The sequence below is a fragment of the Leuresthes tenuis genome, unplaced genomic scaffold (assembly GCF_036924035.1).
Source record: "Leuresthes tenuis unplaced genomic scaffold, fLeuTen1.0.hap1 SCAF_13, whole genome shotgun sequence".
Classification (NCBI taxonomy): Eukaryota; Metazoa; Chordata; class Actinopteri; order Atheriniformes; family Atherinopsidae; genus Leuresthes; species Leuresthes tenuis.
Genome location: NW_027325367.1, coordinates 6,738,618 through 6,756,943, shown reverse-complemented (window position 1 = coordinate 6,756,943; position 18,326 = coordinate 6,738,618). Strand labels below are relative to the sequence as shown.

Here is an 18,326-nt window from a genome sequence, read left to right as displayed (position 1 = left end):
AAATAAATAACTTACCTGCTGGATGCCATAGGTCCATCCTTGTTTAATTCTGTCTTTGGCCCACACATTGTGTGCATTTTCGGCCAGTTTATCAACTAGAACCTCTTGACCTTGATTCAGTTTCACATCAGAGAGGTCCAGTGGCGCAGGCTTATATCCATTAGACATCATGTAGCTGCAGGTGATACATCGAAACAGGACAGGATGAAGCAAGCCCAACAAGTTGACATATTCATTACTTTAACTAAAGGTTGCAAATGCATCATACTTCTTTTTTTAATTAGCTAACTGATTTGCAAAAAAAAATGTTTTAAATCTAACAAATGTTTGGCTATATCTGAAATGAAAGTGGCGTATAGACAGAGAGATGTCATACTCTTTGGGTAATTTGACTTTCTTCAGATCCTCTTCAGCATGAACATTAACCTGGGCAACATGGCATCCCAGAGCCAACAGGGTCCTGAGGATAAAATACAAAGGTGAGACGGGAAGAGAGAAAAAGACTTTGACTGATATCAGTTTTCAAGCCAAGTTACACTTTGTTAGACGAGTGTAAATTGCTAGATTTTGAACATAGCTCATCAAACATTGATTGACCTCCATTAAAACAACAACACTGAAGAGCACTCGGCTTTGACTGAGTGGACACATGACCTTTGTGGCCACAAAAATATGTAATTGACAAACTGCATATCCCAACTGAGGATCACTGTAAGACGAGGTTGCTTTATTGAGCCAAGCCAAATAATTTTATAGTCAGATGACTCAATAGTTTGATCAGATATCCTCTGGATCCTATGTTCCCAAGAAATCAATACTGGAACTCTCTCTCAGGAGATAAAAGTCATTACAAGAACTACTTTAATCTTAGTCTTAATCTGGTTTTACTCAGCATTCAGTTTGCTGCAGCAGTGCATGAATGGGTAATTGGATTATTTAACAAACAGCCTGGCCTTACTTAAGAGTTTCACTAGACATCTGCAGGTTGTAGTTCCTTTCAGTTTCAGGCAGCTTAGTGAAATCCACAAGACAAGGGTGCTGTCTCTTGTTGTCATCACGAACCTGAGGAAAAGGCAAACAGGAAATGTTTGTTGAATGTTTCATCTCTCTTTAATACTCGCTTTCAGGTTTATTAAAGAAAAATACTGGAATGTAGTCATATTTGCTGTAAATATTCACAGATGGATTTAGCTCGTTTATTTCTTCTCAATCAGTTCAAGCTTCAGAATTAGTCTGATTTGATCATGTTCAGAGAACAGTTACAATGGAAAAAATGTAATTAAATATCCAAGCTCGTCAAGACATTCTCTGATAACACACTCTGCTGTTTACAATAGTTAAATAGGACCGATGTGCTCATGAGGTACAAGCAACACAAAGAAGAACAAACAAATAAATGCTAAGCAGCAAAAATGCATCTACTTTAATGTCATCCTGTGAAATAAATAAATATGTGCTCCTTGTCCAAAGAGGCATTTGACTTGGATCCAGTGTAGTGTCACTCAAAGCTCATTGAGGCTGTTCCAGCACAACTAAACACGAAGCAGCTGTTTGGACCTAAATGATGCCCTTGACAAGCTTTGAGACACGGGTTAACCCCCTGAGGGGCGCTTTCTCCCAGTATTAATTAATGTGGATGTCATACTCTTGGAAGGTGAGACACTCATTAAGTTTGGTAAATGGCTGCAGTTGCAACAGCCTCAGTGGAAAATTATTGTGTGATCACCACCACAGTACAAAAGAGGTAGGATGTGTGATCAGACTTCTAATAGGCCACTCTGCAGTGAACAAAAAAGTGACTGTCAGTAAAATGATGGGAGAAAGATAGGAAACGTAATGAAAATGTCTTCTGATGCTACACATGCACATTTGTTTCCTCTGAAAAGGAGATGTGTAAAGTACTTATCCATAGGCAGTCTATTACAAGAAATAAAAGAAAGTGAGCATGACCTCAGTGTAGGGAAGCTTTTAAGAGGATTGCACCAGAATCAAAGCAACATATTGATATGAATTGGGTCAGGAGCAAAACACTTCAGCAACCTGAAGACAAAAAATCCTCTTTGGAAGTAATGTCATTTCAAGTTTTGAATTTTTCTTTGTAATATATTCATTGCTTTACCCTCCGATCAGACAGCCTTTTCTGACATGCAACTAAAGCCATTAACCCATATGCTCTTTTACGATAAAAAATGTCTACCTCGCAGAAAATAGGAATTGCCAGTCTAATGCTGCATTGACCTTAATGTTTCAGATTTGACAAACCAAGAGTGACTCCAAACTGGAGGAATTCCAACCACAAATTACCACTTCAAGAAGCTCAAGTATCCTTTTAAAAGCAGTTAACCTGACTACATGTTTCAGCAACTTGAACTACAAAACATTAATCAACATCTCTCATGTTGGAACATCAAGTATTGTAAATTGTAAGCACCTGAATTTTTTTAATCGTCCCTTAAACATGCTGTTTTTGTCCCTGTAACCTTGTGCGTTAATAAGTTAATTTATCAAGAGCCATTCTATATAGTTAAAAGGGTGAACATTTTCAACTTAATGAGCCATTAAGGAATTTTAACATTAATGGAGGGAACTGACCTTCATCATGTACTGTTTCCAAATATAACAGCAGCATTTTTGTTTGACTTTTTTTTTTATTACTGCTTGAGCATGACAGAATTACCTTGCCATAAGTCCAGCCCAGTTCAATCTTATTCATCCCCCAAAGTTCATGGATGTTCTCTGCCAGCTTATCGCGGATGTTGTCCAGATGAGGAGGAAGAACAATCTGCATGGAGAGAAGTGGAACAGTTGGATTTAGAATGTATAAAAATGTGCTTACACGTGAAAACTTAATCGTTTCCCCTTCTGTCTAAAGAAAAGAACATGCAAAAACATTCCCAATATTCATTAAAGTGAGTTAAGCAGGTCAGAATGTAATTTGCACAGCAAAGGTGAATTAATCTTATACCGAAACAATAAGCTTTTTTTTTTTTTAAGAGAGATGGGAGCAGGGCACCCAATCAAATCAAGCAGTTTTCTTCAGCAGTTAAATACTTAAACAATCTTTGTCTTTCTAAAACTTAAATAATCCTCTCCAAAATCTTCACACATCATTTTAAACAAATACAATACAAATGAAGTGTTTTAACATAACCCAGCAAAAACATTTCTTTATTAAATAGCATATACTCACTGGAGTTTAAGAAGCCTCAGACTGATGATACTCTGTTTAATTACTTTGTAGAATATGTAGAATACGATGTGCTGTGTTGTCTGTTATGTTTAGCAGTTTATAAAACATATTTGCCCAATCATATTCAGGGGCTCCAGAGCAGTAAACAGCACAGAGCAAACCATCTTTTTAAGTTTATTTGCATCATTGTGTCAGATGCTGCTGCCCAAACAGATGGCAACAAAGTAAACTCTCCACTGCAACTTGTCTATAAAATCATCCACAGATGTGACATTAAAATCTGACCTGGCTGGTGTCAACAGGAGTGGGAATGAAGGAGGCCTGAGAGAGGAACTGGGTGGTTCCCAGCAGATCACGGACCCCATCGTGGTCCCTTTTGTACTCCTTCACAGGCTCTACATGCATCTTCTCCTTGGGCAGTAGCGCTTCATAGCATGGAGAGTAACTGGCAGGTGGCAGGAACTTGAAATCACCATGGCGTCCACCCAACAGGAAACGGACTCTAAGACGAGAGGTTGCAAAAAACTACATGACACAAGATTTTGGGTATATTTGACAGTAAAAGAAATCATTCAGCAGATGTCCCAAACCAGAGTCACACATGAAATAGTGCATTTTGTGGCATTACCTGCAGCATTTTAGACACCTTGGTGCTCCGGATTATCAAACTTTTACTTTAAGACTGTATCATTGCTTATTACATGCACTTATAAAAGCAACAACAACAACGATGTATGTTGGGAATTCATTTACAGTTTTTTACCCAATTATAAACACAAGGCCTTACTTGACACCTGCAGAGAAGCTGACGACAGGGAAGAAGAAACCATCAGTGTTAAAGTCTTCGAACATGCCCTGAACAGGCTGCCCATTGATCCTGAAGGACATGCTGGGAGCCCCCAAATCCAGACAGCAGCTGACTACATCATCCGAGTTCAGCAGGTGCTGGTTAATGGAGGCCACGGCCCTTGGGATTCGGCCTAGACATCACCAGGTGAGACACAGAGGAGAGTGGAGGAAAGTCATTGTGATTCGTAGGACACGGTGATGGGTGAAGAGAAGAAAGGGGAGCAGCGAGGTGTGTTATGAATGCTTCAAAATGAATGATTGGAAAGAATGAGTGGCAGTGATGAGCCTTTTAGTAAAATTGGAAATGAAAAAGGTAAAGGTGGGTTTACAGGGGGAGAGAAATGAGGTAGCCAGGAGCTGGCAACAGAAGTCCAAACTGGTGATTCTTATTCTTGTGAAGACAAAAAAAAACAAAAAAAAAACATCTGCAATCCACTGGCACTTCTGTTATAGGATTTGCAGCATATTTAATTATGAAAGATACACATATCAAAGTAAAAAAGGAAAGTGCAAGGCTTTATCAAGAGGAAAGGAAGCTCCTTAAAAAAGTCTGTCAGGCAGAGATTGCAAAGGCGGAATTTTATGACAGTGGCATAAGCAATTTGTCCTTCATTGTAAAAAACATCCGAGTGGACTGGCTCCAGCACAATTCACCTTCTATCAGACCAATGACACTTCAATACACTATTCTTTCTGTATTATAAAAAAAAAAAAAAATAGCTTGGAATTACTTCACTGCATTGCTGCACACTGGCACTAGTTCAGTTTATATAAAACAGATAAAGGAGACTCAGGTCAACATTCACTTAGGGTCAAAAACTAACTGTCCAAGCCCTGCCCACTTTTAGCCAACTTGAAACACGAGGAAAAGAAATACAGAATTTTCTTTTTTAAATAGCCAAAACTCATCCAGCTTTGTCAGAAAAACTGCTCATATGGGACTTTGTTGCCAAGAGTGGGAAGCTAACTGAGAAAAACCAACACCTACTTAGACCTTAGCTTCTTTATGCACTTAAAATGCTGAAGGTGAACATTAAGACTTGTTTGTACTTAGAATTTATAAGTAGAGATACCCACCTGACCAGAGATGCAGTCCATCAAAGGAGTACGAGTACAGGTCATCCCCAACACCATTCCCTCCCCACCCCTCTCCTCCGCCGGGGTATGGAGCGTAGCCTTTAGTGTTGGCCCAGCCTACCCTCAGGTGGGTCGGCTCTCCAGTCACAAAGTGGTCCACCTGGTCAATGACCAGCTCAAAGTACCACTTTTTATATTGGGCAGAGCCCTCAGCAACACCCAGGAAGATGTTTGGTCTGATACTGGAGTTGAAAAACAAGATGAAGAATAATGAGATTCTATCTGAGAATGAATGGTTATTAAGGTGAACTATGTTGAACCGAAAGTGGCACATTGTCATATTTACTTTTAAATAGTGATCCAAATTATTCCAGGACAATACTTTGTAAGATCACAGTATAAAGATGGGTGTCTTGTTTCAGATTCCACACATCAAAATGAAAAAAAAAAAAAACATCACAAAGCTTAACCAACGCTTTTCTGTTTCTTTACCTCTGAACATCATTGACCAGTCGAGTCTGGAGCAAGAGGTCCCTTTTGGGAAGCAGGTTGTCACAGATCAGATTTTGATTTGTTCTCACAGCCACTCCATTGCAAACACAGAGAGAGCACAGGACATCCAAAATCTGACAGAGTAAAAGACATGAGTGTTAAACAGGTTTTCTCCTATGTGTATAAATGTAAATCAGACACACATTCAAATATAAAAATCTAGGTTATCGTGTTTCAGCACATGATTTTAATCAAATAAACTCAACCAGGTTCTCTGTAATCTTCAATGCTTGTAGCATTGCCACACTGCATAAAGGGCTCTAAAGTCAGCAGGACCTTTGTTCTCATCCTTCCACTCACGATCAGCAGCTGTTGTTTATAACGATACCCTTTCATGTCTGTGGAAATTTACAGGGTAAATATTGGGTGACATTTAAACTCTGCATGTCACACATATGGCTGGAATATCAAACAAGCTTCAAAAAGTTCCAGTTTGTTAGGTTGGCATTTGTGGAAGAGATTAATGCATTATGCACAGATTTGTAAATTTAGCCTCAGGCTTAAACAACTGTGTACAGCGTTTAGGCTTGCTGTTGTCTCAAAAAAAAAAAAAGAAGGAACAAAGGATTCGAAAGCGCATGTAAATGCTAATCTGTAACCTGCTGTGACTGCTTATTGATCAAATGATGTTTTGTCCATTGAGATTTATATGAATTCAAAGCAAATTAAGCATACATTTCTGTGAAACAGGATACACATAATGGAATTCAGGTGAGTCAACAAAGCACGTTTGCATGTAAAAATGTTGCTGCCAGTGCCAAATTTGACACGATATTCGTATTCTACAGCCTCATGTCTTTTAATTAACCAATGCAGATGAAGTTCCACAAGATCTTCCTTGAAATATAAGAGGCATTTGGATGCAGCCCACCTTGCTGTTACGTCCGTGCTTGTAGAGCAGAGAGATGATGGATTTAATGTGCCCCTTCTGGATGATGTTCAGAGCTTCCGGGCTTTCTACCAAGACACAGTGGAGGACTTCCAGGATTCCTGTGGAATAAAATCATATTAAATAGAAAGCATCTTAACATCTGTAGAGCAGTTAATTATTTTGTTGAGGCGTTTGCCTAAATTTCCAATTGAGCATGTGGAAGAAATGCATTGAGACCTGATGATGATTCCAGTCTCTCCAGTTTGCTGACCAACCAGTCCAGGTTCCGGGAAAACTGGGTGCAGTTGTTCCTGTTTCCACGAATCAGTGCAGCTGGATAAAGAAACGTTTTAACACACTTTAAAAAAACAAAAACGCATTCAGTGACATTTCTAAATTTCCATCAAAACTATGGCCTGACATGATACTGTGAGAGTTGAGTCAGGACCAAACCGATACATGTGTTATGTTCTAATACTGATGTCATTCATGGATATCAGACGGATTTCCCCGATCTGTGTTCTTGTCCACATATGATCCAGATTCCATAGTCCATAAAAGGCCTATGATAAAATGGAAATTTGGGCTTACAGCCAAAATGTTGCTTATGAAATAGTTGATGATTAATTATCCATCAATAAAATTAATCAGTTACCTGGCATTTTTGTTTCTGTATATTTGTTTCACACAATACTTTGATTTCTGAGTTTTGTACATACTGCCAGAGAGAGACAGCCTGTGAAAGAGTGAGCAGTCTACAAGGTCAGCATGTCCTTTATGTAGAGATATTTTTGTGTAGAAAACCAAGAAAACTCTTTATTATCACACACAAAAAACAGTCTTGAGTAAGACTCTCACTAAGTATTGTTTCAAGTCACTTCATTAAACAGCTTTTCAGAACATTTAACTTTTTTTTTTTTCATCCCCTTTGACAATGTTATAACATAGTTATTTTCCTGCTGCAGGACTAATAAAAGTCTAATGATATCTAACTAATATCTTAAATATTATAGTTCAAGTAAAAGAGCTCTGGTATTGGAATGTATTGTATCAGCAGTTAAATAAGTTATAATAAGTCTGAATCAGATTAGAATCCCCCAAAAAGTGGATAATAATAATTCATGTGATCTGATACAAAATACATGAAACAAACTGAAGTCACTATGAAGCCAGGAGCTTAAAATAAAGTTCTGCCCCTTCTGTAGCTTCTCTACTTACATGAAAAAGACTCCTTATTACTTTACTTTCTCATCTCTCATCATTTGGATTCAGGGACACGAGACTGATAATGTCCATGAATCCATTTAACAGGACATTCTGTCAAAAGGAATACTGATGGGTGCCTAAACTCATAATTCTGCCTTTTCAGGAATGCTATAACTCAATAGGAACACATGAATAGAACCATACAGGTAGTCAAGGACAAGGATGCTCACTGAATGATGAGAGTGAAATTATAAGTATGACACAGAGGATGCCTGGGGCACAGACTTCAAATCGTGACCAGTAGTCTCAGTGGTATCACATCAAGTTTGTGTTACATACGGAGGGGAAGAACATTTGATAATACTGGCACTATTAATTAATGTCTTTGGATTGCAATGCTCACTTGCAGTCTGATGCCTACAATGAAGTTTTTAGCATTTAAAGAGCATCATCCATAAAGGGTTGACAATCTAAAATGGTTTGGTCTCCATTTAGACAAAGGGAAATGAGAGTACAATGATGAATGCAGCACACTTTCCTTATTGAATATATATATATATATATATATATATATATATATATATATATATATATATATATATATATATATATATATATATATATATATATATATATATATTAGAATAGATAGAAATGGTAATGTAGACATCTACAATCCTGTAGCAACCATCCAGACTTCATTTACTGATGAAAAGTATCTTGTGTAATATAAATCGATGTTTGACATGCTGGTTGAACAGTTATTTAAACTGCTACATCAAGGATCAAGGATGGAATTAACCCCAATTCTTCTTACATTTGTTTTTTATAATATCAAAATTACAAAAAACTAAATTGTGTTTTTGATACTACATTACTTACTACAGTGGATTAATTAAATGTCCATCATTTAATAGGCAATTGGATTTTAAATGCGAAAAACTTGGCCTAATAAGCATGTTTTTCCCATTAAAGTGTTTTTTTCCTTTCTGGCTGACTAGAGAAAGAAGGTAAGAGAGAACAGCATCCATGAACAATCCATCAAGCAAGATCAGCTTCCTCACAGTGCCCTCTGCATCCTTGGGGGCAACCCCTTTGTGGGGAATGCTGAAGTGTACTCAGAGGAGTGTATCTGTGGGTTAAGGGAACAGGTGTGTTTGTGTGTAACGTGTGGACATGTCGGAATGCATACAGAAGAGAGGATGATGAATATAAGGGCAGTCAAGGTGAGCCGAGGGGAGGCTGTTAATGATAAAGCTCCAATGACAGGAAAACAAACTACCCCCCAAAAAAGTTAGAAATAAAACTTTTCAGGGTCGAAGATTTAGAATGCATGGCACAATACGGGCCCTGAAAGAATAAGACATTACCAGTGTCGGTGGTGGCTGGCATTATGTTAATGGAACCCATTTCTCCTTAAACATTCAGATCAATGCTTTGTAATATTTCTGTTGCTTTCAAAAAAAGATGTGACCTACATGAAAGGCGGGCCAAAATGTAAAAGAGGAATACAAGAGCGTCTCCCATGTCTTTCTGCCCTCTTGTCGCATATAATAAGAGGAAATGTCACATAAAGGGAACCACCAGCTGTGATCTTAAAAGGTGGCATGCAAAAAACAAGAGTAGGCAGCAAAAGGAGGAGGACAAGAGAACACACAAGATAAGATAGATAGAGAAAAGGATTCTGTGAAGACACTGAGGGAAAATTAATAGTGCATGTCTACCCAGAGTAAACTGCTGACAGCACTGAAAGAAGAGATTTCATATGATCCAGCACTCAGACAGACTTACCCAAGAGCTCATAAAGGAGGTTGAGGATGTCCTTCCATGCTGCACCTGCCTCCTCTCCGGCTATCTCTCCAAAGTGGGCTGCACTGTCGTACAGGTTCAGCCGATCAATGCATTTTGACAGGAGGTTCAGCATACCCTGACAGAATATATTCATACATCAAGCAAACAGTGAAAAACAAATAATTTGTGTAACATTGGTCTTGATATCTTAACTTTTTACTCTGGCTGTTATAAAACAAACATTAATTATGGCAGCATAAGATATCATCTTTTTCATGCACTGCCTAAAAAGTGGATGAGAATATATGATACATTTCTGCAGAATTACATGCATATTATCATTTTCACTTGCCATTAACATCACCATGTTGGTTTCTTTCAAATCAAAGTTTTCTTTTTTCTCTCCTTACTTTTCCCTACCACTTCCAAAAAGGGGATTGTTACGTTATTTTTTTTCTCTCTGGTACTTTTTTCTGTGTTGAAACTGAACATTTCATATATTTTTACTGTTAGAACGTTACCATATTGCTGCCACAATATTCCTATATCATTATGAAAATAGCTTCATTATGTGTTTTTCAATTTTATAATTTTTTGGCCTCCTATTACCCGGTTATATCAATTCAAGTCTAACATTACCCACATTCATCAAGCCTTAACATAAAGCATTAACCTGGTTATAACTTGAAATTTGTAATTCATGTAGCAACAAATCATAACATGTAACTTTATTCATCACAGGGAACATCACATAAATAGGGCATGTGATGATTATTATTGAGCCTTTTAGTAGATTTGGAAGTGGAAAGAGGGGAAATAAGTATTTGCTTTTAGGGTGCGTGGAAGTGAATTTAAGGGATTTAGAGCCTTAAAACATTCAGCTTGGAGCTGGCAACAAAAGTCCAAAATGATTGTTTCTCATCTTAATGGAGGTGCAAAAGACATTTGCAATCAGATGGCACTGCAGTTATACACTAAAGAAAATGGTTTTGAGTTTTTTTTTTCCCATTAAAAAGGCATGCATAACAGTCACATTATTAAAAAAAAGCCAACCACTTCCCCTTGAAAAGATTCTAACCTAATTTAGAAAGAACCTGATTAAAGATAATAACAATGAAAACTAAGATTTAGCAATTTAAGGGTTACATTTCTCAATTAATATGTTTTCTTCATTTAAAACATTCATTTAAAAATAAAAAAAGGGGAAAAATAAATCATTTGAGTTGGACAGGGCTCAAGTGGATTGCTACTGAATCAGTCAGAAAGTCTAATCAATAGCACTTTCATGGGCTAAACTGTCACTACATAAGACACTGAACCCCACTTTGCTCCAAATGTCCCTGTGAGTGTGTGTATAGTAGCTAAAAATAGCACTGCATGTATAGAACAAGAAATGCTAGAGATTCTTGCTCAACAGCAAATGGCTCCTCATTACTCTCACCTCTTCTTTGAAGAGGTCTTGACGTTTGATGAGTGAACGGAGCAGACACTGTTTCTCCTCATGCTCCAACTCTGAATCAGGGTGCTTGAAGTACTGAATCAGATCGTTCAGCGTCTGCAGCACCTCTTCCACATACCCGCCCACTTCCATGGACTCACCGGTCGCAGCGCTGTCTAACGCCCTTAGATAAAGACAAGAAAGGAAAAAGGAAAAGAAAATTTAGGCTTTAAAACTTGAAACAGACAAATGACTTGTTTTTTCATGTTGTCTTATTATGACAGGCAGAAGATGAAGTCTTCGCAAATATTCCTTCGTCTTACTTGATGAAGTTGGTGAAGAGGAATGTGGTGTTTCGAATGATGCGTGCAGCCCGAGCCTCCTCATGCTGACAGAGCTGAAGGATGAGGCTATCATCCATGTGGCCCTCAATATGGAGGCAGGCCTGGACCAGGAAAAACGCACACTTACATGTGATTATATCTTTAAAATAGGATCTACACAAAGCAGTGACACTATGTTACAAATAAACAGCCAGGCAGCTTTTTCCACTCAGATTTCTGAAAACTAAACTATGTAATTGAAGTTAAGGGTACAATAAACCATTGCCTTACCGCAGCAACTCTACAAATAACTATTAAGCTACAACCCGTCAATCTCATAATATAAACTATAGTTATGAAAAATGAAAGCCAAGCCAAATCTGATTCACTGCAATCAAACAACATAATCCAGAAAAGGAGTGTGAACTAGGAGGATTTAAGTGTAAACTGACCATCACCTCCAACATGTCAGGTGCATTGGCCTGCTTCCAAGGCTGCAGGGATTGCCTGGCGCCAGCACGAGGTGGCGTTTGATGTCCCTGGAGGCAGGCCCAGCAATCAGCAGCGCTCATGTGCTGCCATAATCCCCCCCACCCCACCCAAAGCTAACTGTGACCCTCCATGTGGGCCGTTATCACTTTTAAATGGGCTGTTGCCTCATGATGGATCTTCAGAGAGGGGTTGAGTCAAGCGTATCCAGGGTTGACATTGTTTTTACATAAGATAGAAAATCCACATTGGCTTTGGTGGTGTTTAAATGGCCACATAGTTACGGAATATATGGCCAGTAGTATGATTGGGTGGGATTTGCTGCTGTGCACATGAGATTTGATGTGTTTATAGCAAAACACACAGGTATACAGATGCTGTAGCCAACAGTTGTATCAACAAATACGCAAGCAGCACTTAACCAGTGATAAGAATAGACCATCTGACATTGGGATTTTAACAAATAGACCATTTACTTAAGCCTTAAAAAGGGCTGTTTTAACAAATCATGCAATTCGGGAAATTATTGTGAAGCTGTTTTTTCTAACTATACCTAACTAACTAAAACAGAGTGTTAGTATTGATTATTGGTTTTAGAAATGAAAAAAATTAATTGATATCTACAGCGGATTGTGCAAATGTTTCCACCAGGTCAACAAATAGGGTTTATTCAGCCTCGACTGTTCGTTCAAAATATATACTCAGTATGCTAATTAATACATGAAGAATGAAAACACTTAACAAAACTACAAGTATTAATCAAACATGGGTATAGTGGGTATAGTCTTTTTAATAACTATGTTAAGATGATTGAAAAGTTTTTTTCTAATGTGTGTGATTATTCAAAATATGACCTTCAGAAGAAAAGTTTATTCCCGTTTACCCTTCTTTTCAGGGGACCAAGACGAGAGGATTTGGCATCAGGCGCTTGGTAAGAAAGCCACAGTCCTGTGTTCATATGCATGATGAAGCAGACGGAGTCCCCATACTTGATCTCTGGCACTCCCATGCCATCAATGTCCCTCTTTGGGCCAGAATCCCCCTTTTCCTGTAGGGTTGAGTTTGAAAGGAGCATACCCACATTAGCTTGTGTACTCAAAAAAGTGCAATCACAGACGTGAACGGGCATGTAAATATGACAAACAAAGATATATTGTGATTAGATGTAATAAGGCAGGTTGAGGGTAGTGCTTCCATTAGCCAGCCAGGAGGTTGGTGCTGGCCTCATTAGTTTTGCTACTTTTCAGGCACAGCAGAGATGGAATGATTTGTACGATTACAGTCGACAGGAAGTAGCAGGGAACATATTAATGCCAGTGTTCAACATGGTGAGGTAATGATCTTTTACTGGACCTGACTGGCACAGGGCAATGGAGATAAAGGATGGAAGGGTTAGTTTGAAATAGAGTAAATAAAAAGTCTATATTTTTACAAAGAAGCATGAGTCCTCAGCAATTCTTCAAGGCTTCTATAAAATTATTGATGGAGGGGATCAGTGTTAGGAGCATGATAAATCAGAAGGATTAAGCCTTACAGCTCAGGAGTATTGTATTCTGTGCATATTACAGGTAAAAGGATATCTAGGGACACTCTGTGAAGGTGGCTCATTGAGCTCATTTTGTGGCTGTTTCAACACAGGATAATTATCAAGAATTGCTTACCCAAACAGTAAACTGATGATCACATTGGAACAACAAAAAACAAATGTGCAGCACAAATTCATGCCTGTATAGTCTGATACAGCACAATTTAGAAGCATATACAGCAATATCTGAGAATCATTTAAAGACTTCTGGTATTTTCAGATAGAATTTCAAGTAAACCATGAGCTTTGTCAGGGTTATTTTTAGCAGCAGACATTATTTTTGGAATACAAGCTATTAAAAACAGACCCCAGAGACCTGCAGAGTACAGCATAGTGAGTGTGGAGGAAGAAAAGATTGGCAACCGAGATTATTCTTAATACTGCAGCAGCAATGATATATTTCTTTGCTTCTACAGTAAAAGCGGCTGTAAACAAGCCAGCTGGAATCGGACTTAGTCGAAATGAATGTTTGCTCTAACATTTACAGTGCTGTCGACTCAGCAGCAGAGAAAAGGTCAATTTATGTTAGCTTGGCTTGAGCTCATTAGGAGCTTACAGACACGCCTGGGAGCCTTTGATGAAGCTGTCAGGGGAAGATACTTTGATTCCACTCTCAACAAGGTAAATCAACTGGGAACATTCATTCATGTCAACACCATGGGCAGCTTCTAGATAGTTTAAATTTTCTTGCTCAATGGACACAACACAACTGGCTGTAAAAATAAAGAAAATAAATCCACTTGCACAGTTTAGCAAAACACTGACCTTGGAGACCCTAAAGCAGAAAGCAGTGGCCTTGGTATCAGACTTCTCTCTGTCCTGCAGGACCAGTCCCCGGTCTTCAGTCAAGGCCAGATAATGGCCAGTAGAGAGATGGCGTAGTCGGAAAGCCTGGCCCCAACGGATATGGCTACCACTCCAGCTAAAGACCGAGAGTTGATGTCATAAACTCTACATACTGCAGCGTTTGTGTTCTTAACAATGGCAACCTTGCAGGTGATTCTGTTTTTTTTTTACACATCAGCATGTGACAGTTATTGTGAATTCACACTGATATTAAAGTTTGAAAGTATAATGGCCTGGTTTTTTTTTTGACAAACTTGGATAAAAATCTTAGATTAAAACACTTCAAACACATATTTGAAATTGTTCCCGTTTATCAATTTCACTTTGTTCCCAAATAAAATGGTCACAACTTTTACAATTATTTTTTTCGATAAATCATTCTTAGGTTGATTTTATTGAATAACAAATATTTGAAAAGTAAACACTCTTATGATGTCATATAGTAAAACTTAAGGGCTGTGTTTATTTTCTTATTTTTTCCAAATGAACATGACAGTTGAATTCATGAGCCAGATAAGCCTACTTATCAAACTGATCAAAGAGCCATCTATGATAAGTAAACCTGCTGAATGACTGAAGTGCTCATCAATACTTTTTTAAGTCAGCTATATAAAAGTGAATATGGGCTTAATGTGCTCTTCAGAGGCTCAAATGTATTTGGACAAACTTCTAAGATCTTTATTTGGAATACCTTCTCAAACATTCTTATCAGGTAATGACTGCCTGAAGTCTAGTCGAGCATGGCTATTTCTGTCCATAAAAGGCTGCTCTCAAAAACTGAAGGGGGCTTTAAGAACTCTAATCTGGCATATATATATATATATATATATATATATATATATATATATATATTCTTGAGGCAGAAGACTGACGACTTCTGCCTTTGCTCTCCTAAGGTCCTCTGCTCATGGTAGACTTGAATAATGATATGCCTCCTCCACGAGAATGTAAGCTGAAGGAGGATTTCTTTCCCATGCGATTATCCACCGTTATCCTCTTTAGAGGTCCTGGCCTGTCATGTTGCAGAGCTCAACAGTGAGATTTTTAAAATTGTTTATACATAATAACCAAAGAGTCAGTTTTGCCTTGTAATCCTCATTATGTCTGGATTAGTTCATGTGATCAAAAGAGCAGATTTAAGTTAATATAAACCGCTTCTAAACACTAATGCCGCACACGCAGAGCTATGTATTAATCGATTAAGAAATCCTGTAACTGTTCATAAAAAGCTTGTGACATATCTAATTACATATACTTCCTTGACAAATAGGATTCTAGATATTTAAGAACTGTGACTCCTAACCCTCTGCTCAAATAGGATGCAAAAAAGCATCCAATTCAAGCGCAAAATTTAATCAAAATTATATAAAGTGAACTCGATATGTGCTGGTAAACAAGTCAGAAAATACTTAGTGACACAATCTTTGGTAAATGTACACATTTATTTTCTATAACCACCCCCTTTCTGTTTAGACAGGCACTGACTTATCTCATTCAGCATTTGAGATCAAATCAGTCAATTTCGATCTCTGTTTTTTTTGTTTGTTTACTTTTTAAAATAACAGTTTTATCATATGTAAAGTCTTCCAACAGTATGACATTTAAAAGCAACTATAGTTTAACTTCAGTGGAGGTAAACGAATGTACCTGCAGCATTTCAAAGTAAACAAACTCTGACAGGCAGTCCCAGTGAGAGCTGACAGTCTATTTAACTGCAGGAAAAATGCGAGGCCAGTTATAAAAAAGGCATGGGAAGAAGAAGAGAGAGGGTGATAGACAGAAGAGGAGTAGATTGAAAAAGATGGTAAACACATCACCTTCTATAGGACTTTGCAAACTAATTTGTAGAGGCAGCTAAGAGCAGCAGGAGGAGTTTATATATAACCTACAATGTAACATAAATACAGAACATCCTTTTATTGTTCATGGACATCCCACTATGATAGTATTTCTGACAGACTTCTATGTAAGGATTTTAAGTTATTAAGCCTTTTATTTAGTCTTACCTGATCCTGAGAGGCTCCAATCTCCATAGCGAGCGTGCCCTCGATGCTCCCTTACCGGCCTCATAGTTCACTATTCTGTGAGCACAAAGACACAAGTGGAGGCCTCAGTTATTTCAGTCCTTCAAGTCAAGAATAAAAAGAATACATTCTGTATGCAGCTAAACTTAGCTGATTATCATCAACTCTCACTGCTCAAGTCGTTGGACATGAAATTCTAAAAACTTTCTATATACTTCAAACGGGGATTTAAATTCATCACCAATTTGTTGCAGCACAAGAAGGTTTACGCTTATAATTACTGTTGAATCAGATTTTTTCCTGCTGCCAATTCATCATTCAACAAGTTCAGAAAAAGTTTAAGTCAAGCTTCCAACCAGTATTCAGAATGGAGCACTAATGAAAGCTCAGGTAGAGGTGTGGATATGGGACTGCTGACTTGGTCTATCCCTTCAAAGTATAGTAGGAGTTTAAGGATGCTTTTTGAAGTGAATAACGCACCTGAAAGTTTCAGATATTTGATGTATTAATTCATGGTCACAATTTTGAAAACTTCTGCATGTCAAATTCATCACTAACCTCTGCTCCTCTTCACTCTTGTCTGCTCCAGGGATGGTCAAGCTCTCATCATGTCCGTGACAGAGACGCAGGACATTTCCACCAACCAAAAACCCTTAGAAAAAGAAAGTGTTTGAACACCTTATTTAACCTTGCAAAAACTCTTAAAATGTATTCTATGATTACAGCTCTACAGTAACAAATGTCATTGAAAAGCAAATAGTAATTCAGATCTACTGAAGATACTTGGCTGCTATTTAATGAAAAGATAATCTGAGTTTACAAGTTTTACTTGAAATGCAGTAAATCATCCTTGAAACAGAGCTGTTACATTTATGAGGTTGGTGCTGTTGTCGCAGAGGTTAAAGGACTCACCAACGGCCATGTTGCTTGAAGAGCAGGTAGGCTGGACATTCCACAGGGTCTGCATGAAGGATGCATCCACCTGAATGCTGCCATTGGACATAGAGAGATGCTGGAAGAGACCAGAAGGTTAAACAGGACTTTAGACAGAGAGGTGGACTACCAGTGCAGCTGGAAAAGTCAACGGTATTACACACAATAGGGAGACCGTCTTTTGTTAGTTATTTCACTGTGGAAAGAGAAATTAAAACATCTTTGTGTCTCCTCAGTAAAGAGCTGGCAAACAGCACTACAACAGTGTCAAGAGCACTGATGATTTTTCCCCTGAATGAAGAAAGACCTTGACAATGCAATAGTTGCATCAAGGAGGACGACTCAGAGATAAGTGAAAGCTTCTGGAATATAAAAGTATATTAATCTGAAACAAATGTTTTAGGCATTCATATATTTTCTCTTGTCCATAAGTATTTGATGGAACCCAATTTCACTTAATTACCTTAAGAACAAAGCTTAAGAGTTATGAATCATTATCTTCATCAACAAGAATCCAAAAAAAAGGCAAAATAACCCCAAAAGGGCCCTGATCCTCCACACCATTTAGTTAACTGGGATTAAATGAAGAGACGGAATTAATTAGCAAATGTACTGTAATAGGATGTTTGGAACAACTTGCCTTCCAGGCATCATCTGTAAATGTACATAAAATAACTGGATGGGGTCACACAAAGTAACAACATGTCTGTATCATTACTGACCCAAATATAGGCAATAAGTTTTTCAACACTCCACACACACACCCTTTTGTGCAGAGATTATATGGATTAACGGAATGTTGCATCTCATTGCTTGGATTATAACAACAACTGGCTTTCCATAATATAATTATTTACTATTATCTCCCTTATACATTGGGAAAGCAGGCTTGAGCCCAAGATGCAGAGCAAAGGGAAACTGCTGATATAATTCAGTCAGATTTCCCTTGACACTTAGATCCTTTGAAAGACTGCCACATGATGTCTGTGGTTGCTCCCACTAACGGTAAACCATATGCTTCTGTGTTATTTTCTGATATGTACTACTCTCGAAAAGCCGAGTTTCTGCTTGATCCAATCAGCTTTTCTGTTGCAGGAGATAAATGTCTGGCTCTTTGCCAGTTTTGCTTTAATTGCACATTTACCTCCCCAA

The 18,326-nt window shown here is 38.0% G+C and overlaps 1 protein-coding gene across 2 annotated transcripts in view; it reads right to left on the bottom strand.

The window, feature by feature from the left end:
* Positions 1 to 18,326, bottom strand: part of ryr3 (ryanodine receptor 3) — a 116,014-nt gene that overhangs the window by 66,223 nt on the left and 31,465 nt on the right. Inside the window, exons 7-24 of one of the 2 annotated variants that reach the window (XM_072362402.1) lie at positions 17,154 to 17,253; positions 16,800 to 16,893; positions 16,224 to 16,298; positions 14,137 to 14,293; positions 12,670 to 12,834; positions 11,298 to 11,419; positions 10,978 to 11,158; positions 9,537 to 9,672; positions 6,777 to 6,872; positions 6,540 to 6,658; positions 5,609 to 5,742; positions 5,117 to 5,358; positions 3,978 to 4,170; positions 3,476 to 3,692; positions 2,678 to 2,782; positions 959 to 1,062; positions 377 to 460; positions 16 to 175 (exon numbers count right to left, since the gene is read on the bottom strand). In XM_072362402.1, the coding sequence (XP_072218503.1) occupies positions 16 to 175; positions 377 to 460; positions 959 to 1,062; positions 2,678 to 2,782; positions 3,476 to 3,692; positions 3,978 to 4,170; positions 5,117 to 5,358; positions 5,609 to 5,742; positions 6,540 to 6,658; positions 6,777 to 6,872; positions 9,537 to 9,672; positions 10,978 to 11,158; positions 11,298 to 11,419; positions 12,670 to 12,834; positions 14,137 to 14,293; positions 16,224 to 16,298; positions 16,800 to 16,893; positions 17,154 to 17,253 (2,484 nt within the window). Of the gene's footprint in view, positions 1 to 15; positions 176 to 376; positions 461 to 958; positions 1,063 to 2,677; positions 2,783 to 3,475; positions 3,693 to 3,977; positions 4,171 to 5,116; positions 5,359 to 5,608; positions 5,743 to 6,539; positions 6,659 to 6,776; positions 6,873 to 9,536; positions 9,673 to 10,977; positions 11,159 to 11,297; positions 11,420 to 12,669; positions 12,835 to 14,136; positions 14,294 to 16,223; positions 16,299 to 16,799; positions 16,894 to 17,153; positions 17,254 to 18,326 lie in introns of those variants that run through there. The other variant, XM_072362401.1, reaches the window with a different exon arrangement.